Source organism: Abrus precatorius, unplaced genomic scaffold (assembly GCF_003935025.1).
Source record: "Abrus precatorius isolate BTA unplaced genomic scaffold, Abrus_2018 Scaffold8, whole genome shotgun sequence".
NCBI lineage: Eukaryota > Viridiplantae > Streptophyta > Magnoliopsida > Fabales > Fabaceae > Abrus > Abrus precatorius.
Window position 1 is genome coordinate 24,953,186 of NW_020874428.1, and position 24,251 is coordinate 24,977,436.

Below are 24,251 nucleotides of genomic sequence, written 5' to 3' on the forward strand. Positions count from 1 at the left end.
GCCCAAGGGCTGAGTTGTAGGCAAATGTGCCAAATGGTAAATTCATATTGAATCTTGAATATCGTGAGAGTGAATGGAAAGTATTGTGGATATGAGAAACAATTATATAAATCACTATGTTAATAATGATTATATTCCTTTCTTCCTTTTATGATTATGGCTGTAATTGCGTAAGCTCACCTTGTTGTTGTTATATGTCTATGTCAGTGTGTGCCTAGCGATAATCGTACGGTGGTACGAGAGCAGAGGTGACAGGTTCTGCCGTTACCTCTCAGGCAGGTCGGTCCGGCTGAGGAAGGCAGGAAGTCAGATGCTCTATGAAGATTGTAAATTTGTTTTAGTTAGTCTAGGCTTATTTAAGAGTCCTAGATAATTTTGTTGCAATCTTCAGTAGTATAAATGTCGTTGTGAATTATGTATAGGTAATTTGAGCTCCTGTAGAGCAACCCTTGTAAATGTATGATTATACGCATGGCACTTTGAAATTATATGAAAATCTCCGTTTGAAGTATTATTTTGGAGTTGTTTAAATATTGAAAAGTTTATAGTATATATATAATTAATAAAGAATTTAATGGGTGATAAGAAGAAGGTAGAATGTTAATGATTCCTTATAAAAAGGAGTCGTGACAATAATATTTCTTGGATAATTGACTCTGAGGCAACAGACCATATCACTTGCTCTTTTAACAATTTTTTAAATTTTTCAAAAATCAAACCTATGCATGTCAATTTACCTAATGGTTCTACGATTGTTGTTCACATTTCTGGCACTGTTCAAATATCATCACAATTCATTATTCATGATGTTCTTTATGTTCCAAATTTTAAGTTCAATCTTCTTTTGATCTCCAAACTTTTATCTTCTCTCAAATATACTCTAACTTTCTCTAGATCTCATTGTCAAATACAGGAAATGAAATCATTAAAGATGATTGGTTTGCCTAAATTGAAGAATGGATTATACTACTTAGAGATCAACAAGGATGTTAGTTATACTCTCCCTAAAGCTTCATTCATCAATAATTTTTTCACACCACCTATCACCAACTCCAACCTTTGCCATTTTAGATTGGGTCACCTTTCTGAATATCGTCTTATCGTTCTTCATTCTAGTTTTCCTTTTATTTCAAAACATGTTGAAGAAAATTGTGACATTTATCACTTAGCTAAACAAATAAAATTGTTCTATTCTTCAAGTATTAATAAAGCTTCTAATATTTTTAATTTACTTCATATGAATATTTGGGATCCATTTTCACAATCTTCCATTCATGGTCACAAATATTTTCTCACCATTGTGAATGATCATAGCCGTTATACATAGATAGTTTCATTAAAATCTAAAGAAAAAGTAAGAGTACATATCCATAATTTTGTCACCTTAAATGAAAATTATTTTTGTGGTGAATTGTGCTCTTCTTCTTTTATATAATAATTTTTCATTTTGAATGAAACAAAACAATTTTTGGTTATAAAACACGATAATTTTTCATATGGAAGAAGCAATACAATTTCACAAAAAAAAAAATAAAACTATTCATGTTTGAAAAAATTTGTCACAATTAATTTTTGCCAAAAGGATTTTTAATTTTAAGTTTTATAAAATTTGGTCAAACGAGCCATTATGTAAAACATATTTGTAAAGGTATTTTTTTAAAAAAAAAATAAGATTAATGATATTAATCAATGAGAAAGTCATGTTGAAAAACAATCAATCCATATCATAAAGTTACAAAGTATAATTAAAGGTAAAGTTATCATAAAAATTAATAAATAATAGAGTTGATTTTAAAAAATATTTTCACTTTTTCTTCAAAGACTGAATCTTGGATAAATGGTACAGATTGTTGTGAGTGGGATAGGGTCACGTGCGATACCATGTCAGGTCACGTGATTGGTCTAGACCTTAGCTGCTCTGATCTTGAACGTGAATTTCAACCAAACAGCACCGTCTTCAGGCTGAAGCACCTTCAAAAAACTCAACTTAGCTTATAATGATTTATATGGGTCTTTAATATATTCTGGATTTGGTGATCTTTATCACTTGATCTCTCTTATAAATGCTTCATTATGAGAGACGATCCATGACATGTCTTCAATAAGATTGAGCTCTTTCTCAATGCAATGTACTTCTCATCCTCTCTGGTCACTCTTAGTCTTGAACAAACCAAATTGCAAGGAAATTACCAACCTACATATTCCTTTTACCCAATCTTCAAGAACTAAGCTTGTCAGATAGTGAAAACCTTACAGGTGAACTTCCAAATTCAATCTTAGTGGAACCTTAAACATCTCATTTCCTCTGATCTTTCAGGTAATAATTTTAGTGGTCATATCCCGGATGTGTTTAGCAACTTAAGTGGTTTAATTCCATCATCATTGTTTCATCTACCTCAACTTTCTCATTTAGATTTATCAGGTAATTAATGAGATAGTTGGCCCAATTCCAAGTAAAATCACTCAACTCACAAAATTAAATACTATAGCTTTGTCACATAACATGTTAAATGGAACAATCCCATAATGGTGTTATTCTTTGCGTTCGTTGTTGTTGTATCTTAATGACAACCAGCTCACAGGGTCAATCAGTGGATTCTTGACTTACTCATTGAATGTTTTGGATTTCTCTAATATCAAACTACAAGGTAATTTTCCAAATTCAATATTTGAACTAAAAAATCTTATTGTTCTATCTTTGTCATCAACGGACTTGAGTGGTCTTGTGAACTTTCATCAATTTTCAAAAAGTCCAAGTCTCCCCCTAACGTTTTTGTTTCTTCCATGCTACCAAACTTTTTTGTGGATATGTTGTCAGACAAGGAAAGGCTGCAAAAAAATTTCCAAGTGGAGTGGTACATACGGTTGAAGAAATCCAAGCTTGTTGTTACACTTGCAATGGGATCATAACAAAAAGTGGGTTTCATGTGATTGGAGTATACTTAGAAACTTATCGTCTTTGCAGGGGCCCTCCAAGAGTTCAACTGCATACTTAATCCAAGTCTTATATGATTCCAGTCTGCATACATACATATCTTCTTATTTGATATTCCATAAAAAAAAATACGTTATAAAATATTTGTTGAAGATTTGCTCCATCAGTAAATTCAACCAGTAAATCCAACCAGTAAATCCATCACTAATTTGCTCCTCTATTACTTTTGATAATTTATTCGATGCCAAACAAGAATGAAAACAAACAAATAGCCATCACAGCAATAATGAAAATTAAGTAGTAAGAAATGTTGGGGCGTTTAATACAAAATCTTAAAAATATGTAATTAAAAGAGTTTCCAAAGGTCTATAAACCATGTTTCTTTAGTTTATAAACTTACAAATAAGGACTATATAAGTTCATTTTCTCTCTCCTTCCCCCACAGACTATTTTCCAAATGAAACCTTATAATTGCCTATAAATTCGCATTTATCAATTAGTAGTTGCATCGTAGATCCTCTTTTTTCCTACTCCGAAAGAATAATTTCATACACTGGAAATATACGAATTTAGAGAAAATCTCTGTATCTTCTTTGTGGATATGGGGTGGTTTCTATTGCCATATTTTTTTATGCTGGTTCTTCATTTTCCTTCCTACACTTGCTCTTTGTGCAACAATCATGACTACTCTGCCTTGCTACAGTTCAAAAACTCATTTGGTCTTAATGTTACACAATATTATCCATCATGGAAGAATGGTACAGATTGTTGCGAGTGGGATGGCGTGACGTGCAACACCATGTCAGGGCACGTAATTGGTCTCGACCTTAGCTGCTCTAATCTTCGTGGTCAACTCCATCCCACAGCACCATCTTTGGGCTAACACACCTCCAAAAACTCAATCTTGCTTATAATGATTTCTCTGGGTCTTCAATATATTCTAGATTTGGTGATCTTGTGAATCTCAAGCATCTAAATTTATCTCACTCTTCTATCGGTGGTGATATTCCCCCCACAATCTCTCGCTTGTCAAAATTGATGTCACTTGATCTCAGTACCGACTTTGATCCCAGGCCCAGCCACTTGAGAATGAGACTTGATCCATCCACATGGAAAAGACTCATTCTTAATGCAACTAATTTGAGGAAGGTTGCTCTAAATGGCGTGGACATGTCTTCTATCAGAGGGAGCTCTTTGTCATTGCTAATGAATTTGTCATCCTCTTTGGTCTCTCTTAATCTTGGGAATACTGGATTGCAAGGGAACATGACAAGTGATATCTTCTCTTTACCCAATCTTCAAGAACTAAATTTTGTTTATAATCATAACCTCAGAGGTGAACTGCCAAAGACAAACTGGAGTTCTCCTCTAACGTCCTTGTATCTCTCTTCAACAGCTTTCTCAGGAGAAATTCCAAATTCCATTAGCCATTTGAAGTCTCTTAACCTACTTGGTCTTTCATTTTGCAATTTTGACGGACTGCTTCAGTCATCACTGTTTCATCTGCCTCAACTTTCATATTTATCTTTATCGTATAATAAGTTTGTTGGCCCGATTCCAAGTAATATCACTAAACTTTCAAAATTAAACGATCTAGATTTGTCATATAACATGTTAAATGGAACAATCCCAGATTGGTGTTATTCTTTGCCTTCATTGACAGGGTTGGATCTAAGGGGCAATCAGCTCATGGGGTCAATAGGTGAATTCTCAACTTATTCTTTTGAATATTTGCTTCTCTCTAATAACAAACTACAAGGTAATTTTCCAAATTCAATCTTTCAATTCGAAAATCTGACTAGCTTAAGTTTGTCAACAACTGAAATGAGGGGTCTTGTGGACTTCCACCAATTTTCAAAGCTTAAAAATCTATTTGTGCTCGATCTTTCTGGAAACAGTTTTCTAACTATCCACGTTGACAGTAGTGTCGAATACATCTCACCCCACATTACAACCTTAGATTTATCTGGTTGTAACATTAATATTTTTCCTAAATTCTTAGCACGAATTCAAAATCTAGAATATTTATATCTTTCTAACAACAAAATTAGTGGAAAAATTCCCCAATGGTTTTATGAAAAGCTATTCCTCTCGTGGAAGAACATTCAGGTTATTGATCTCAGTTTCAACAACTTACAAGGAGATCTTCCAATTCTACCCAGTGGCATTTACGCCTTTTCAGTCTCAAATAACAGCTTCACCGGAGACATTTCTTCAAGAATTTGCAATGCAAGTTCCCTCTATATACTCAATTTGGCTCACAACAACTTGACAGGCACGATTCCTCAATGCCTGGGAACGTTTCCTTCTCTTTCAGTGTTGGATTTGCAAATGAACAAGCTTCATGGAAACATGCCCAGAAACTTTTCTGAGGGAAATGCCCTTGAGAGTATAATGTTGAATGGAAACCAGCTGGAGGGACAATTACCAGAGTCTTTGGCACATTGTACAGAACTCCAAGTTTTGGATCTTGCAGACAATAACATGGACGATACATTTCCTCATTGGCTAGAAAAACTGCAAGAGTTACAGGTACTCAGTTTACGATCAAATAAATTTCATGGAGTCATCACTTGTTCCGGCACCAAACATCCGTTTCCCAGCTTGAAAATTTTTGATGTCTCCAACAATAATTTTAGTGGCTCCTTGCCAGCATCATGCATCAAAAACTTTCAAGGAATAATGAATGCAAGTGGCGACCAAACCGGTTTGAAATATATGACTGATAAGTTTTACTTTTATAATGATTCTCTTTGGGTCACAATGAAAGGTCACAGTATAGGCATCTCGAGAGGATATTAACTACTTTCACAACTATTGATTTATCAGAAAACATGTTTGAAGGAGAAATTCCAAAAGTCGTTGGAGATTTAATATCTCTCAAAGGACATAATCTTTCGCACAACAGAATCACTGGTACCGTTCCACAATCCTTGGGTAATTTAAGAAATTTGGAATGGTTGGACCTCTCATGGAACCGGTTAACAGGAGAGATTCCTATGGCTTTGACAAATTTGAATTTTCTCTCATTTTTGAACCTTTCACAGAACCAGTTTGAGGGAATCATACCTACGGGAAAACAGTTTGATACATTTGGAAATGATTCCTATGGAGGAAATCCAATGCTATGTGGAATCCCTTTGTCCAGATCCTGCAGTAAGGATGAAAATTTGACACCAAATTCAAATTATCACCCTGAAGCATCAGGATTTGGCTGGAAAGCTGTGGCAGTGGGATATGCATTTGGGGTGTTATTTGGAATGCTTTTGGGATATATTCTATTCTTGACTGGAAAACCCCTATGGTTTGCAAGATTTGTTGAGGGTATGCTTAATCAAAGAGTGATTAAGACAAACAACAGAGCCCACGCAAATTGTGGATGAATGGATTAGTTTAGTATGCTTTTTTTATGTGTTTTTGCGTGTTTTTATGTAATTTTAACTTCTTTGTTCGAAGAGTCTGATTTGAGCTCTATTACTAAGAGATCAATTTCAAGTTGTCATATAATAATAAAAATTTGTGATCAATATATTTTTTTTTTTCATTTCAAGTAATTAATTTGCCATACATTCAGTGAGTAACAACCTGCATAAGCATCAAGAAAATTGAATGTTGTATCCATGTTTCCTAGGTAGCAAGCTTCTTGTTTGCCTCTTAGGTCGAATTACATGCCCGTTTAGCGGTGATATTATGTATGGTTAGATATTTCTATTGACGTTTAGTGGTCTAGCATTGCCCCTTCTTATGTTTTTGGGTGCACAGTGATGTTGAATTGAATAACATGTAAACAAACCAGATTGTTTCATTCTAATATGTTTGTGGCCCTTGCCTCTTTACAAAATCTTGCGATATTTTATCTTGTTAATAAGGGTGATCGACAATGAATATATGAAATTGTCATTGATCCTGTCATTCAACATGCTCGAAACAGTGATTCTAGTTCTATTTCTATTTCTTTCTGGTAAATGTTTGAAAGCCTTTTAGGTTAATTTTACATTACAGTCATGAGCAACTAAATTATATATTGGACTCACTTCACTTGTGTCTCATTTATCTAGGATTGGTTAATACAATGAATTTGAGAAAATGCTAATTGATGGAAGTGACTTACAAAAGAAAAAGCTATTCTGCAATGTCCTCTTCCTTGATTTGAATTGAAGCTTAGTAATGTTCAAAACACGTGACCACTGACCAATCAATTTGTCTTGAGAAATTTATCAAGAATATTCATACCAGTTTACTGATCCAGCAAATAGTTTACTTGTCAGATCCGTGAAAGTGATTCAACTTTAGTACTGAATACTAACACTGTTTAAAAGGTCCAAGTCTTCCCTTCTGGCTCTGGATACTATTAATGTTCTATTTTCTTCAATTTTACCTAACTATTTTGTTGCAACGCACTAAAGTCTCCAATTGGAGTACATCCAAGTCTCACAAGATAAGAGCAATTTACTCTTCTGTATTTCTAGCTGCCCTCTTTTTTGTGGATGCTAATGAAAGAAAATTCTTGTCAGATCAAGAAAGCAGCAACTAGCTGGAAAGTTGTCTAACTTGAAGGTTACATACGGTTGAAGTCCAAGTCTCCCCCATTGGACTTGATATCATACCTAATCCAAGTCTTAACATTACTAAAATGCTTTATTATTTTTAGCCCTCATTTTTAAGTCATATCCTAAGTTACTCATGACTCAATTCATAAACAACTCAGTTAACTCACGAGCTGATGAGTGATGATATTTGAGTTTGAGCTAAAATGTGGGCTTTTTTATTAATATTTTTGATTAAACACTAGTAATAATAATGTTTATTTTTTGGAAATGGGATCGAATTATACTTCATGTTACCTGACTAGATATATTGTTTTAATATTTTATTTTTAACTAGTTATAGTAAGACTTATTGACCCAGTCAACAATACTATGCTTTTATAACATGATAATATATCTTTATTCATATTATTCATTTTAAATATATTTTAACTGTAGTCCCATACTTCTTAAATTGTAAAATATAATTGTATGTGATATATATATATATATATATATATATATATATGTCACTAGTTAATTGAGTATTTCGAATTGAGTAAAAATTAAGTTAAAGCTCATTGAACCACCCTATTTCAAACCTTTTAAAGATAGATTGCTTATAAATTAATCAATTAGTTGTATTTGTACCTTAAATCCTCTAGCTTAAAGGAAGCGTGTCATCAGGAAAGTAAGAACAATCTCAAGATTTCTTCCGCATGGGGTGGTTTCTATTGCCATATTTTATGTTCCATTTGTTGATTCTTTATTTTCCTTCTTACACTTACTCGTTGTGCAACCATCATGACAACTTTGCCTTGCTCCAAATTAAAAACTCATTTGCTGTGGACCTTTCACTTGAGCAGTGGTTTCCTTGTGCCTCATTTTCTTCCAAAACAGAATCATGGAAAAACGACACTGATTGTTGTGAGTGGAATGGAGTCACATGCGACCCCATGTCAGGGCACGTGATTGGTCTCGACCTTAGCTGCGGCAATCTGCATGGTAAAGTTCATCCTAATAGCACTCTCTTCCAGCTTACACACCTCCAAAAACTCAACCTTGCTTTTAATGAATTTTATGGACCTTTGAGACATTCTGCATTTGGTGATCTTGTAAATCTCACACATCTAAATTTATCACAATCTTACATCGGTGGTGTTGTTCCCTCGACAATTTCTTACTTGTCAAAATTAGTATCACTTGATCTCAGTAGGAGTTGGACAATGATGAGATTTGATCCATCCACATGGGACAAACTCATTCTTAATGCAACTAATTTAAGGGAGCTGGTTTTAGACACAGTGGACTTGTCCTCAATTGGAGAGAGGTCTTTGTCATTGCTAACGAATTTGTCATCCTCTTTGGTCACTCTCAGTCTTGAATTCACTGAATTGCAAGGGAATTTTCGTAGTGACATCCTCAGTTTCCCCAACCTTAAGGAACTAAGACTGTCATCTAATGAAAACCTCACAGGTGAACTTCCAAAGTCCAACTGGACAACGCCTCTAAGGCACTTGGATCTCTCTGGCACAGCTTTCTCAGGAAAATTTCCTGATTGCATAGGCCATTTGAACTCTCTTTACCATCTAAGTCTTGAAGGGTGCAAATTTGATGGATCGATTCCTCTATCTTTCTGGAACCTCACTCAACTAACATTTTTGGACCTCGCAAACAACAACCTTAATGGTGAGATCCCATCTTTACTTTCAAACCTTAAACATCTCACCACCTTTTATCTTTCATCCAATTATGTTAGTGGTCCAATCCCGGATGTATTTAGCAAGTTTGAAAAATTAGAACTTTTGGCTCTTTTTGATAACAAATTAAGTGGCCTAATTCCATCATCATTGTTTCATCTACCTCAACTTTCTGTTTTAGATTTATCAGGTAATGAGATAGTAGGCCCGATTCCAAGTAAAATTACTAATCCTTCAAAACTAAGAGATCTACGTTTGTCTTCTAACATGTTGAGTGGAACAATCCCTCAATGGTGTTATTCGTTGCCTTCATTGTCAAACTTGTTCCTTCAGCACAACCAACTCACAGGGTCAATCAGTGAATTTTCATCTTATTCTTTGGAATATTTGTATCTCTTTAATAACAAACTGCAAGGAAATTTTCCAAATTCAATATTTGATCTCAAAAATCTATCCTACTTACGTTTGTCATCAAATAACTTGAGTGGTCAGGTGGACTTCCACCAATTTTCAAAGCTTAAAAATCTAAACTATCTCGATCTTTCAAGAAACACTTTTCTCAATATCACCATCGATAACAGTGTTGACTACACCATACCCAAACTTGAAGGATTATATGATTTATATCTATCTTCCTGCAATATTAATAGTTTTCCTAAATTCCTAGCACGACTTCCAAATCTGCAAACAATAGATCTTTCTCATAACAAAATTCATGGAAATATTCCCAAATGGTTTCACGAGAAGCTCTTACATTTTTGGAAGAACATACTACACATTGATCTCAGTTTCAACCATATGCAAGGAGATCTTCCAGTTCCACCATACGGCATTGACATCTTTCTAGCCTCAAATAACAACTTCACTGGAGACATTTCCTCAACAATGTGCAATGCCAGTACCCTCTATGTACTCAACTTGGCTCACAACAGCTTAACAGGGAAGATTCCACAATGCCTGGGAACATTTCCTTCTCTTTCGGTGTTAGATTTGCAAATGAACAACCTTTACGGAAACATACCTCAGAACTTTTCTGAGGGAAATGGATTGGAGACTATAAAGTTGAATGGCAACAGATTGGAGGGATCACTGCCACTGTCTTTAGCTCACTGCACAAGACTTGAAGTTTTGGACCTTGCAGACAATAACATAGAGGATAAATTTCCCAGGTGGCTAGAAAGTCTACAAGAGTTACAGGTACTAAGTTTACGATCAAATAAACTTCATGGTGTCATTACTTGTGGCAGCACAAAGCATCCATTTCCTAAGTTGAGAATTTTTGACGTCTCCGGTAACAAATTTAGTGGCCCCTTTCCAGTGTCATACATCAAGAACTTTCAAGGAATGATGAACGTGGATGATGGCCAAACTGTTTTGAAATATATGCGTAACAGCAGTTTATATACTGATTCTGTTGTGGTCATAATGAAAGGTCAATATATGGAGCTTGTGAGGATATTAACTACTTTCACAACTATTGATTTATCAAATAACATGTTTGCAGGAGAAATTCCTAATGTCATTGGCGAACTGCATTCTCTCAAAGGGCTTAACCTTTCACACAATGCAATCACTGGTTCCATTCCACAATCCTTGGGTAAATTAAGAAATTTGGAATGGATGGACCTCTCATGGAACCGGTTAGCAGGAGAGATTCCGGTGGCTTTAACAAATTTGAATTTTCTCTCATTCTTGAACCTTTCACAAAACCAGTTTGAGGGAATCATACCTACAGGTAGACAGTTTGATACGTTTGGAAATGATTCCTATGAAGGAAATCAAATGCTGTGTGGAATTCCTTTGTCAAGATCCTGCAATAAGGACGAAAATTTGCCACCAAGTTCAACTTCTCACCATGAAGAATCAGGATTTGGCTGGAAAGCTGTGGCAGTTGGATATGCATTTGGGGTGGTACTTGGAATTCTCTTGGGATGTAATGTATTCTTGACTGGGAAACCACAATGCCTTGCGAGATTTGCTGAAGGTGTGACTAATCGAAGAGTGCAAAGGAAAAACAACAACAGAGCCCGTGCAAATCGTAGAGGAATAAGTTAGTTCAATATGGTTCCTTTTTAACTGTATTTATGTATCAGTGTATGTGTGTGATTTTTCTGTAATTTTAACTTCTGTGTTTGGGAATGAAATATCATCTCTCAATAGGAGCAATATCAACAGAGTACATATAATTAGTCATCAATTGCTTTCGTTTTAAGTTAAAGTTATGTGCTGTAAATTGTCACTGCAAAGGCATCAAGGAAAATTCACGCATTCAACCTTTAGTCATCACAAAATCATCATTTTATTAGGAATGCTACTGAGAAAAGAAGCAGGGGACCAATCATTTAGCTGAATATCCTCAACTGACAGTTAAATTTTGGTGCTAACAGTATTAAGTGATTTTCTTCAAGTTGTCGTGCAAATAATATAAATTTGTGATCAATTGCTTTTGTTTTCATTTCAAGTAATTAACTCGCCTTAAAATGTCTGAGTAATAAGCGCATAGGCGTCAAGGGAAATTCCCGGATTTCATCCTTTAATAATCACAAAATCAACATTTTATTCCGAACATATATGTACAGTCTCTGGAGTAAGGTTTACAAAATTGAATGTACAACTGTGTTATTGTATTTTGGATTTGCCAAACGTAGCTGACCTAAATTTGAAAGAAAAGTTGGCATAGGTTAGGTTCTTTTTAACTTCTAACCAACTTTTTACACAGAAAAAAACTGCTGATAGTTCACACATCAGACTACACTTTTATTTATTATTGGTATATACATAACACTATATTTGTAGTCTTCTTTCAATTGACACTCTTAATTACAGTGATGAAAAAAGCTCGATTATATTTTGGGTTCACATGTGACTCGTGCTTCTAGGATTTAATAAGAGGTCAGTATGAAACAGTAAAGGCACAAATAGAGGATCATGGGGTGTAGTGAATTTTAAAAAAATGTTAATAATGGAAATGAATTTCAAAAGTAAAAGCTATTCTGCATTTCCCTTTTCTTTGTTTTTAATTGAATTTGAAACTTGCTAATGTTCAAAATATGTGACCCATCTATTTGTCTTTGGAACTCTGGCCTTCATGCTTGATTCCCGGCAACATATGAAATGGAACGCATATAATGAAGACAGATTTACTGTTTGCTACATGGCAATATTCATAGTTGTTTGCTAATTAATAATAGTGCAACAAACATATATAATAATATATTGAGGAAACATGGCTCCAATTCAACAAACATATATAATAATATATATAGTTTTTCACGATCAAGGAAACTTGTCAGCTGCTGAATGCTCACACCGACGGCTATACTTCTATTTTTTTGGTACATATCTCACTATACTTTATATGTACATATCACACTTGTTGACGAGGAATCTCCTTCAAACATTAAAGTTATTGTGGAAAAAAAAAAGTAGTGATTTATTATATTGACTAATTTATAAGATAAAAAGTTTGACCAAATAAGAGTAGTGAATTAAACAAAAATATCTCAAAATGGATTAAATCAAGTTAAAATCTTGTTTCATAAATCTTTAAATAAAATAAAAATCATTTTGATTTTTTCATTTAATTAATGTAAAATTAGTTCTAATTAAAACTTTGAATTAGAAATTCTAAAAAGGGGAAGAGAAGTGACAATCTTGTCCCTAAACAAAATTTCCAAAACAATGTTTTCTTTAGGGTAAAAATAATTTCTTTTGAAAAAAATTTACTCTAGCACCACTATATATTGCAGTTATGACAAGTTTTGCTGCTCATATTAATTTTTCTCTGTAGCTCGAACATAATTATCTTTAGTAAAAGATGATGTGGTTTCCACTAAAAAAACATATTGCAGCTGTTACGACCGCTACTTGAAAACACTCCGCTGTAACAGGTTTGGTAGCAGACTGTCGCCACTCTATTTTGCTACACCGCTATAGCTCAGTATTGATATTTATGCTTGAGACAACACAATAAGAACACTCCTGCAATGACCCTAGTGGTAGACTGGCATTGAACAATAGATGAAAAGTAGTTGATAATTAAAGAGTGACTAATTCATTAGATGGTGCTTATCGTGGTGGGAACTCATTGATTATTTTATGCAGCAAAGATATCTAATAAGGAAACTTATTTTTGCCTCCAGCTCAACATAGAACAACACAACTTGTTTTTTAAGATCCAAGGAAACTTAGCTGCTGATAATGACAGGCCACAAATCAGAATAAATTAGTACTTTTTTTTTTGGTACATACATCAAACCATATACTTAATTATCTTTACCCTCCTCTTAATTGGTGTTACTAGTTACAGTCATGAACAAAAAATTTTCATTGGACTCACCCGTGACTCATCTATCTATTTTAATTAGTGGTTAGTGAGAAAGAGTGAGGGCACAAATGATCGATGGGGTATAAAAAATTTGAAAGAAAAAAATTCTATTGATGGAAGTGACTTGCATAAGTAAAATCATTTCTGCACTTCCCTCTTACTTGATTTCACTTTAAACATAGTAATATCATTTTGCCACATGTTATATGGTGGGATCTTATAACGAATGACAGATTTTATATTTATCGCATGAGAAGGTTCATAGGAGTTTACTTATATCAGTAATATAGGAATTAATATAAAAGAGCTTTGCTTGTTGGTTAGAAAATTTTTGAACCAAACAGTGATGAAACATACGACTTCGTTTTAATTGGTAATACTCCAGTTAAGTGTTTGGGGTAAGGAAAATTTTCTAAGTTAAAAATCACGTTGAAGAAAGCTACATTTCAACGAAATGTTGAGAATCTAGAAGGAGCCTAAAAACAGGTCTAAACTTGAGAAGTATTGAAAAGTTATCTAAGACTTTTTTGTTTCATATCAAAAGGACATATTTCAAGCTATTTTAGAGGTTTTTGTCACCTCGTTGATTTTTCTTTAAAAAACTGCTTAAAAAATAGGACTAACAAGAAAATATTCTAAGTCCACAAAACTGAAAGCTTTTTTGAGGGTTTTTGAAGAGTTTCTAAGTCACTGACACCAAAAACTACTCGAAAAACAGGACTGACAAGAAAATATTTTAAGTCCACAAAACTGATGGCTTTTTTGAGGAGTTTTCAAGTCCCTGACACCCAAAATTGCTCGAAAAACAGGAATAGGTCAGAAAATATTCTAAGTCCACAAAATTGAAAGCCTTTTCGAAGAGTTTAGACGAGTTTCCAAGTCCCTTATACCCAAAACTGCTCGAAAAATAGGAAATGGTCAGAAAATATTCTAAGTTCACAAGACCAAGACAAGCTCTCAAAACTCCAGAATTGCTCAAAAAAATAAGTCAAGGAGAAATTATTCTAAGGCCATAACACTAAATGAGCCTCTTAGATTTCTCTCAGAAACACTCGAAAGATAGAAAAACAAAAGTCTTGACAGGTCAAGTCACTACAAAATCCAAAAGCGGTTACTAGCAGCCATCAACATTCAACACTACGCAAAGAAGATCGTGGGAGATAGCGGTTATGAAAGAAGCCCCAACCAATACCACAATCACAAGCAATCGTGGATAATGGGCATCAACAGTTGAAGGTAGTTACTAAGAAGTGCCCGCAAAAGGAGGAGAACAGTGGTAGTCTTCCTGCCTATAAATACTCCAAAGCACTATTTTACAGAGGACGACTTTTTGCACCTTGACACCGCACCTAAAATTCTCTGCACGCTGAAACTCTGCACCGCGCCAGACACCAGCTACAAGGAGACTCACGATGGCCATTGTTCGCTATTGTGAGGAGTCATACGTTTACATTCACGCACCTTTACCTTCCTGCACATTTATCTTTCTGCAGTCTATTTCTAGCTTTTTTGTTGGTTTCTGTTTCTTTTTCTGCAATTTGTTTCCTATTTAGCAGATTTTGTAAAGAACCTCTACGTTGTGATTCAGTTTTACGCGTTTCATATTCGCTATTCTTGTTAAATTGTTTAATATGCGATGTTCATTTTATTGTTACGTTAACAACACACTTAAAAGAACTTAAAGAGGACTTAATCCAGTTTTTAAATTGATCTTTAGATTATTTATTGTCATTTTTTACCGTAAACATTAAGAAAATGAAAAACAAAGTGACTATTTGACGGGAATCACGGTGGGTCGTATGCAGTTCTGTAAAACTTGTTTTGTACTATTCAGAATTTTCCAATATAAAATTACACTCGATAGTCAACTTGAGTACTACGTATGGCTGAAAAAGTCCAAGTGCCCTTTTCTGGATGCTATTAGCATTCTTGTTTCCTTTTATGCTACCAACGTTTTTTGTGGATGCTAATAAATGGATATTGTTATGAGATAAGCGCAAAAAAAATTTAGAAGTGGAGTGTGCTGAAAAAGTCCAAGTCTCCCTTTCTGGATACTATTTACGTTTTTGTTTCCTTTGATCTTAGCAAATTTTTTTGTGGTTGCTAATAAATGGATATTGTTGTGAGATAAGCTAGAAATGCAACATGCAAAAGGTATCATGTGAAGTGGTACCTACTGTTGAAAAAATCCATGCCTCCCCCGCTAGAGCTAAAGAGCAGTCTCTTCGCAAAAGAAGTAATATTTACGGTTGAAAAGTCGGGTTTTATACGATTGGAGTATGCTTTGAAACTGACACGGCCCTCTAAATGTGTGTGAGATTTTCAAAAATATATCAAGATCAGAGTTGTTATTCTTGGTTTAGCTAAAAAGTTATAATAATTAATTTGAATAAAAAGTTGTCTTGTTTTATAATTGAATCGTTCCATTCATAAAAAATCGTATTATTTCATTGTGAAGAACAATCTTGTTTTAATCAAAACGACAGGGTATTTATTCATACATGAGTAGTATAATTAAAATAAGATAAAGGTATTCATGTAAGACATTAAGTAAAAAGGAGTGACTACCATTCATTGAAAATGTAACACTTGAAATGGTGTGACTTTTCATTAAAAGACATCAATTAAATTAATGTGACTCTTTAGGATTAAACACAAAATGTATATGAATAGAAGTATTTTCTAATCACAGATACATTAAAAAAAAAAAAAAACTTAACTCTCACTTCATTCTCTCCCAAGGCATTTACAAATTCATTTGTCTTATATTTAATGCACAAGAGATATCAGACAAAATTATCACAGCTTAAGTTATGAAAGTGCAAAACATTTAAAGTTCTTCACTATATCCTAAAGGAAATTAGTTATCAAACTCATTTTGCATCCAAATTAAATTATTAATGGGACTGGGGGCGAATTAAGCCCAAAAGAAAGTGTATATTCATGCCTTGAAGACATAATCTATTTTTCTTTTTCTATCCTATTTCTAACAACTAAGAGTTCAATAGCATACTTAATCCAATTCTTATATGATTCCAGTCCTTTATCTTTGTGAGTCAAAAATCACTAGAATGTGGGAAGAAAGTTCAGTTACCTCTAAACTTACATTTGAGCCAACAATAGTCACTTTTATATTGAGTTAAAAAAGTTATGCTAAGTTTTATTATAAACTTACTTTAAATAGAAAATTTTGTAAATATACATTACTTCTAATTCAAACTCACTTTTAATTAAAATAAATTCAACAAAAACAAAATTAAGTTAATTCAAAACCAATTTTACAAATACCAACTAAGTACACCCAATCTAAATTAGAAATGTTTTTAGAACAATCTTAGGAAGACAAATTTATTTGTCCCCTCTACTTTTGAGGTGCCTTTGTTAAATGCAAACATAAAAAATAGTATATAGTATCACATATAGGTGTCAAATTTTTTAGTTCACATAACAAAACAGTTCTAACAAATAATTTCTAAAACACAAGTTAAATATCATCATATTATAATTTACTTGTCATTATATTCGTCATGTTGACATAACTGTTTATATGTCATTGTAATATAGGGGGTGGATTATCCAAGTCCTTAATATAGTATTTATAATTTCTTGCACAAGATATTTAAATTTTGGTTGCAATTACGTAGGTCGTACGGCAACGGACAATAGTTCATCCCAGCCCACTCCACAGCCAAGGTGGGTTGGCTATATATATTGACGTTTATCAATTAATTAATTGCATCCTAAATTCTCTTATTTCATATACTTCAAAAAAAAACAATATCATATTGATGCCATATTTTTTTCTTTTACATGGCTATGGTTTGGTTTCTATTGCCATATTTTTTTACGTTGCTTCTTCAATTCCCTTCCTACACTTTCTCATTATGCAAACATCATGATAGCTCTGCCTTGCTTCAATTCAAAAACTCACTTTCTCTCAACAATCAATCACAAGGGTATTGGTATTGGATTCCTAGTACCTCTTTTTCTTCCAAGACTGAAACTTGGATAAATGGTACAGATTGTTGTAAGTGGGGTGGGGTCACGTGCCATCCTATGTCGGGTCACGTGATTGGTCTAGACCTTAGCTGCTCTAATCTTGAAGGTGAATTCCATCCCAACAGCACCATCTTCAGGCTAAAGCACCTTCACAAACTCAACCTTGCTTATAATCTCTTTTATGGGTCTTCAGTATATGATGGATTTGGTGATCTTGTGAATCTCATGCATCTAAATTTATCATCCTCTTTTGTAGGTGGAGATATTCCCTCCACAATCTCTCACTTGTCAAAATTAGTGTCACTTGATCTCAGTGCTGATTGGAGAGTACCTAATTATCTTGGCTCCATGTACTTGAGAATGAGACTTGATCCACTCACATGGAACAAACTCATTCATAATGCAACAAGTTTAAGGGAGCTTTGTTTGGATGCTGTAGACATGTCTTCAATAGGATTGAGCTCTTTCTCATTGCTAAGGAACTTTTCATCCTCTTTGGTCACTCTTAGTCTTCAAGTAACCCAATTGCAAGGTAATTTGCCAAGTGACATATTCTTTTTACCCAACCTTCAAAAACTAAGTTTGTTTTATAATCAAGGCCTAAATGGTGAACTTCCAAAGTACAATTGGTCCACTCCCCTAAGGTACTTGGATCTCTCTTACACCACTTTTTCAGGAGAAATTCCTGATTCCATAGGGCACTTGAAGCCTCTTAACATCCTAAATCTCATGTTATGCCAATTTGATGGACCGATTCCTCTATCTTTGTGGAACCTAACTCAACTAAGATTTCTAATCCTCAGACGTAACAACCTTAACGGTGAGATCCCATCATTAATTTCAAACCTTAAACATCTCACTTTCTTTGATCTTTCATATAATAATTTTAGTGGTAGCATCCCAGACGTGTTTGGCAACTTCACCAAATTAGAAAATCTGACTTTTTCCAATAACAAACTAAGTGGTCTAATTCCATCATCATTGTTTCATCTACCTCAACTTGCTGATTTAATTTTAGATTCTAATAACTTAGTAGGCCCGATTCCAAGTAAAATCACTGAACGTTCAAAGTTAAGAGCAGTATCTTTGTTTGATAACATGGTAAATGGAACCATCCCGAATTGGTGTTATTCTTTGCCTTCGTTGTCAACCTTGATTCTTGATAACAACCAGCTCACAGGGTCAATCAGTGGATTTTCAAATTCTTCATTGGAAATTTTGTATCTCTCTCGTAACAAACTTCAAGGGAATTTTCCAAATTCAATATTTGAACTCAAAAGTCTTACTCAACTATCTTTGTCATCAACTGACTTGAGTGGTGTAGTGAACTTCCACCAATTTTCAAAGCTTAAAAATCTAGAAGCGCTCGATCTTTCAAGAAACGGTTTTCTGAATATCAGCATCGATGACAGTATTGACTACAGCATACCCACACTTGACAGATTATATTTATCTTTCTGTAATATTAATAGATTTCCTCAATTCTTAGCACAGCTTCCAAATCTGAAAACAATAGATCTTTCTCATAACAAAATTCATGGAAACATTCCCAAATGGTTTCATGAGAAGCTCTTGCACTCGTGGAAGAACATTCTGTATATTGATCTCAGTTTCAACCAGTTGCAAGGAGATCTTCCGATCCTTCCCAATGTCACTCAATTCTTTTCAGTCTCGAATAACAACTTCACTGGAGACATTCCTTCAACAGTATGCCGTGTAAGCTTCCTCATTGTACTCAACTTGGCTCACAACAATTTAACAGGCTTGATTCCAGAATGCCTAGGAACACTTGGCTTTCTCAAGGTATTGGATTTGCAAATGAACAACTTTTATGGAAGAATACCCAGAAACTTTTGTGAAGGAAATGCGTTGGAGACTATAAAATTGAATGGCAACCAATTGGAAGGAACATTTCCAGAGTCTTTGGTGCACTGCACATATCTTGAAGTTTTGGACCTTGCAGACAATTACATAGAGGATACATTTCCCAGTTGGCTAGAAACTCAGCAAGAGTTACAGGTTCTCAGTTTACGATCAAATAAACTTCATGGTGTAATTGCTAGTTTAAATGCCAAGAATCCATTTCCCAAGTTGAAGATTTTTGATGTCTCCAATAACAATTTTAGTGGCCCCTTGCCAGCTTCATACATCAAGAACTTTCAGGGAATGATGATTGGGAATGAAGGCCAAACTGGTTTGAAATATGTGAGTCACAACGGTTCATATAACTATAATGAATCTGTAGTGATCATCATGAAAGGTCAAACTGAAGAGCTAGTGAGGATATTAACTACTTTCACAGCTATTGATTTGTCAAAGAACATGTTTGAAGGAGAAATTCCAAAAGTCGTTGGAGATTTAACATCTCTTAAAGGACTTAATCTTTCGCACAACAGAATCACTGGTACCGTTCCACAATCCTTGGGTAATTTAAGAAATTTGGAATGGTTGGACCTCTCATGGAACCAGTTGATAGGAGAGATTCCTATAGCTTTGACAAATTTGAATTTTCTCTCATTTTTGAACCTTTCACAGAACCAGTTTGAGGGAATCATACCAACAGGTAGACAGTTTAATACATTTGAAAATGATTCCTATGGAGGAAATCCAATGCTATGCGGAATTCCTTTGTCAAAATCCTGCAATAATGATGAAAAATTGCCACCACATTCAACTTTTGACCATCAAGAATCAGGATTTGGCTGGAAACCCGTGGTAATGGGATATGCAAGTGGTGTAGTATTTGGACTGCTCTTGGGATATAAGGTATTCTTGACTGGGAAACCACAATGCCTTGCGAGATATGCTGAAGGTGTGACTAATCGAAGAGTGCAAAGGAAAAACGACAACAGAGCCCGTGCAAATCGTAGAGGAATAAGTTAGGTCAATATGGTTCCTTTTTAAGTGTGTATTTATGTATTAGTGTATGTGTGTGATTTTTCTGTAATTTTAACTTCTGTGTTTGTGGAATGAAATATCATCTCTCAATAGGAGCAATATCAACAGAGTACATATAATTAGTCATCAACTGCTTTCGTTTTAAGTTAAAGTTATGTGCTGTAAATTGTCACTACTCACGCGTTCAACCTTTAATCATCATTTTATTAGAAATTGATAAACATTTTGGCAAATGCACCAAATCGTTGAAGTAACAAAATAGATTTATCGTTCATAGAAATTAATGTTAAGTACCAAACTACAAGAATATTACTAATTGAGTCAAGAACAAAGTTGTAATATAAACTGGAAAATTAAATAAAATGTAAAATATAAAAATGCAATGCTGGAAAGCTATAATTAACTATGGAAATGAAAATTTCAGAAGTAAGGAACTAAATACTAATGAAACAAAACTGCAGTATATGACTAAAGAAGTTAATGAACTGAGTTGTAAATCTATTAAAAAGATAGGTTGAGTTCAGAATTCCTTATCTTTTTTTCTTTGCATAAAATATATATATAACCCAAAATATAACTTAATCTAATGGTCAAGTTTTTAAAATATCTAACCCCAATTCTTTAGTTAATTTGTTCTAAAACATATTTAACTTCCTAATCCCTTAGATAAAACAAAAAATGTCTAACATTAAGATTAAAACCTAAATGACCACATCATTATAAATTTCTATTCCTAAATAATTTATAATAAGCATTTTGGTTCCAGTTCAAGAAAGATCACAACTTTTCGACAATGAACACCTTTTTATCAACGTAAAATAGAGAGACATTAAATTCAGAATCAAAATATTAGATTGAAACTTATATCTTGAGTTACATTCAATGCTTAGTTTATTGTAATAGGTAAAAGAATAAGTTCATCATTCTTCAACCTCAAGATATTTAGCAAGACATAATGGAAATAAAGAAAATAAAACTGAAATATATTGCAGAAAATAAAATCATATTCAACAGAAAAAGCTTACAGCAGAAAATAAAATGTAAGAAACTATTGTTCCATTACAAAATAAGAAAAAAGAAGGGATGCAACCCAACTTCTCATCAAAATCCTATAGTAAAGAAGAAGAATGTCCTAGCTGACATTCTCACAAAAAAATGTACGAAAACCTAAAATTATGTGCTCTGGAATCATAAAAGACAAAAAAATAAAGATATCATCTTTTTTAGAAAATTCTGCTTTTATATACTCTGTTAGCACTATGTCTCCACAATCAAAAGTCCATGTCACCACAAGTGTGTCATGCAGCAACTCAACTTCTGTTCTTTAAGTTCAATTGTTAATTTCCTTCTAATTCAAATAATAGCCGTCACAATAATGATTCATCAATAATTTTCAGCATTCACACATTCTATTGAATATTTCAATTAATTGTACAAATTTAAAGATTTAATTCATTGAAATATGCCAAAAGCCTTTAATTTTCTGAGTCAATGACTCATCAAGAATGCCACTGAGAAAAGAAGCAGGGGACCAATCATTTCAGGATTTGTAGAGTTTACTGCCGACACTGATTCAGCAAGTCTCCCTTATCATGTATGGAATAAATAGATATTTTCTTTGTTTTAGCCACTAAAAAAGCATGTCTTCAGCAACATGCTACTCTTTTTGAAGGTGGAACACTTTAACAGCGAACTAAGGAGAATTTGCATACAAACAAAGGAACTCGAGTTCAAAATTTCTTCAACTGTATCTGTACCGGAAAAAAGATATTGAAGTTGACTTAGTTTATCCTGATATAGCCTCAAAAAACACTAATCAGCATGTTTTCATGTCACAAGAATTTGGGACATCACTATTTGGTGCAATGTATGAAGGGAAGTTTGTGTATCACAAATTTTTCATAGACTATGGCATGAGGGGGGAAATATGTGCAACGAATTGCACTGTTGAGGAAACATTAGATGCAGATAGTGTAACCCAAAATAAAATGAAAGAATCAGTTACAGATGAGGGAGATGTTTGTGCTTTCATTTCTAGACATCCTCTCATGTCTCCTAAAAAGCATCAACGTGAGTGGTCTTCCCTTGATATTGGCTCAAAGACTTTGATTCTTAGGTGCAAAAATTAAAAACTTAGTAGCCAGCATTTACAGCATTGGTGATGAATATATGGCAATTGTATAACCAAGTGCAATACAGCATTAATGATTCAGGATTATTTCATCCAAAAATTTAGTGAGCAAGCATCATCTTCCATGTCAACTCAGGAAATGAATAATTAATAATGTAGGAATTGCAAGCCCTTTACATACATACTAGGTCTTTCCACTACATGAAAGCTTATTGTAGATCGAATAATATGTGGTATGTCAGCAACTTAAAGAGATTCTGATTTATACAATTCTTCATAATTACACATCTATACAATTTAAGAAGATTTAAGAGATTCTGATTTATTATATTCACGTTTCATTGGTATATGGTTTGTAGCAGGTATCTTTATAGGAATTTTACCATGAATTAATCGGTTCATCCTGGGTAACAAACTTATATTTATGATTTTCTTTTCTGAAATAAACTCCTTCAAGAAAAATTGTTATTGGTTGCATTAATTTGAAAAAAGAAATCTTACAAACTTAAAACACTGGCACTGTTCTTGAAATTTAGTGAGAGAAGTGAAAGATATGATGAGTGATTTGATATATGATAAGAAGGGAAAAATATAAGGTAAAAGAGAAGTGAAAGTCCAGTAGATACATGTAAAAATCAGAACTCTATGAAAAAACAATAGTAACACTGCACTCTTTTCTAACATTTTTTATTACTGGATAAATTTCATGTGAACTCGACGAAAATTTAGGTGATGGCATTAAAAGATTTGTCAAAAGTACTCTGCTATCATTTCACAACTGCCAATAATTCAAGTTTCTGGCGTGAAATAATATGAATATGAATAGTAACTACAACTCCAAATAAATCATTAGTGGTCCTAATGAAAGGTATATGGAGCTAGTGAGGATATTAATTACCTTCACGACAATTGACTTTTTTAAAGAACTGTTGACTTATTACATAGCATGTTTTGCTAATTTTTCTTAAGGTGATGTTTTAACAGTAATACAACAAGATTTGCACAAAAATTAAGTGTGCATGAGATAATGTTGCAAAAATGGAAGAAAATAGAATGAGATTAATAACCTGGGAGGTGTGATAACATTGTTCTCAATAATTTATTTGCAACACATAATAAAATTTTAGTAATGCAAATTTCTTTAATGAACAGTTGTGACAAAACTGGTAGAAATAAAATTTTGTTAAACAAATCTGAGTGAGGAGTCAAGGAAGAAGAGGTAAAAAAGGAAGAAAGTGGGAGAAAAGGTTAAAAGAAAGGATAAATGGAAAAAAAAGGATCGTACATAAAAAGGATAAAATAAATAGTAATTTATTGTGTTGACTAATTCATAAGATAAGTTTGACCAAGTAAAATAGTGGACTAATTAAGTTAAAATATCTCCCAAAAATAGGTTAAATCAAAGCAAAATCTTATCTAATGAATATTTTAAATAAAATTAAAATCAATTTCATTGAAGTTGACATAGTTGATCCTGATAATCTCGGAAAAGAATACTGATCAATGCCACATGGATTTGGGACGTCACAAATTGAAACAGTAGTTTAAGTAAAGTTTGTGTATTAATTTTTCGATTCACAATGATACATTTGAAAAAATCAGCTGGGAATTACTCCAGTGTGGTGGTAAAATTAGAATCAGAGAATAAACCCAAGAACAATTTGCATTTCTATAAATCGTCTCATATTTATTTTAAGTCTTTGACTCTTAGCTCTGAAGTTAAAAATTTTAAATT

The 24,251-nt window shown here is 33.6% G+C and overlaps 2 protein-coding genes and 1 pseudogene across 2 annotated transcripts; all 3 read left to right on the forward strand.

The window, feature by feature from the left end:
• Positions 1-3,536: 3,536 nt before the first annotated feature.
• LOC113874522 lies at positions 3,537-6,318 on the forward strand (annotated as a pseudogene).
• Positions 6,319-8,180: 1,862 nt separating this feature from the next.
• On the forward strand, positions 8,181-11,216 carry LOC113848140 (receptor-like protein 6). Its single transcript, XM_027477530.1, has one exon. It carries the CDS (start codon positions 8,181-8,183, stop codon positions 11,214-11,216), a length of 3,036 nt encoding a protein of 1,011 aa, XP_027333331.1.
• Positions 11,217-17,225: 6,009 nt separating this feature from the next.
• Positions 17,226-20,531, forward strand: LOC113846382 (receptor like protein 26-like). Its single transcript, XM_027474562.1, has 2 exons — positions 17,226-17,593; positions 17,744-20,531. Exons 1-2 carry the CDS (start codon positions 17,299-17,301, stop codon positions 20,368-20,370), a joined length of 2,922 nt encoding a protein of 973 aa, XP_027330363.1. The 5' UTR covers positions 17,226-17,298; the 3' UTR covers positions 20,371-20,531.
• Positions 20,532-24,251: the final 3,720 nt, after the last annotated feature.

Excerpts from the sequence above, each read along its gene's own strand:
- LOC113846382 (XM_027474562.1), top strand. The coding sequence starts at position 17,299 with ATGGCTATGGTTTGGTTTCTATTGCCATATTTTTTTACGTTGCTTCTT. Across the intron at positions 17,594-17,743 it reads TAGCTGCTCTAATCTTGAAG|GTGGAGATATTCCCTCCACA; the intron begins GTGAATTCCATC and ends CCTCTTTTGTAG.
- LOC113848140 (XM_027477530.1), top strand. The coding sequence starts at position 8,181 with ATGGGGTGGTTTCTATTGCCATATTTTATGTTCCATTTGTTGATTCTT.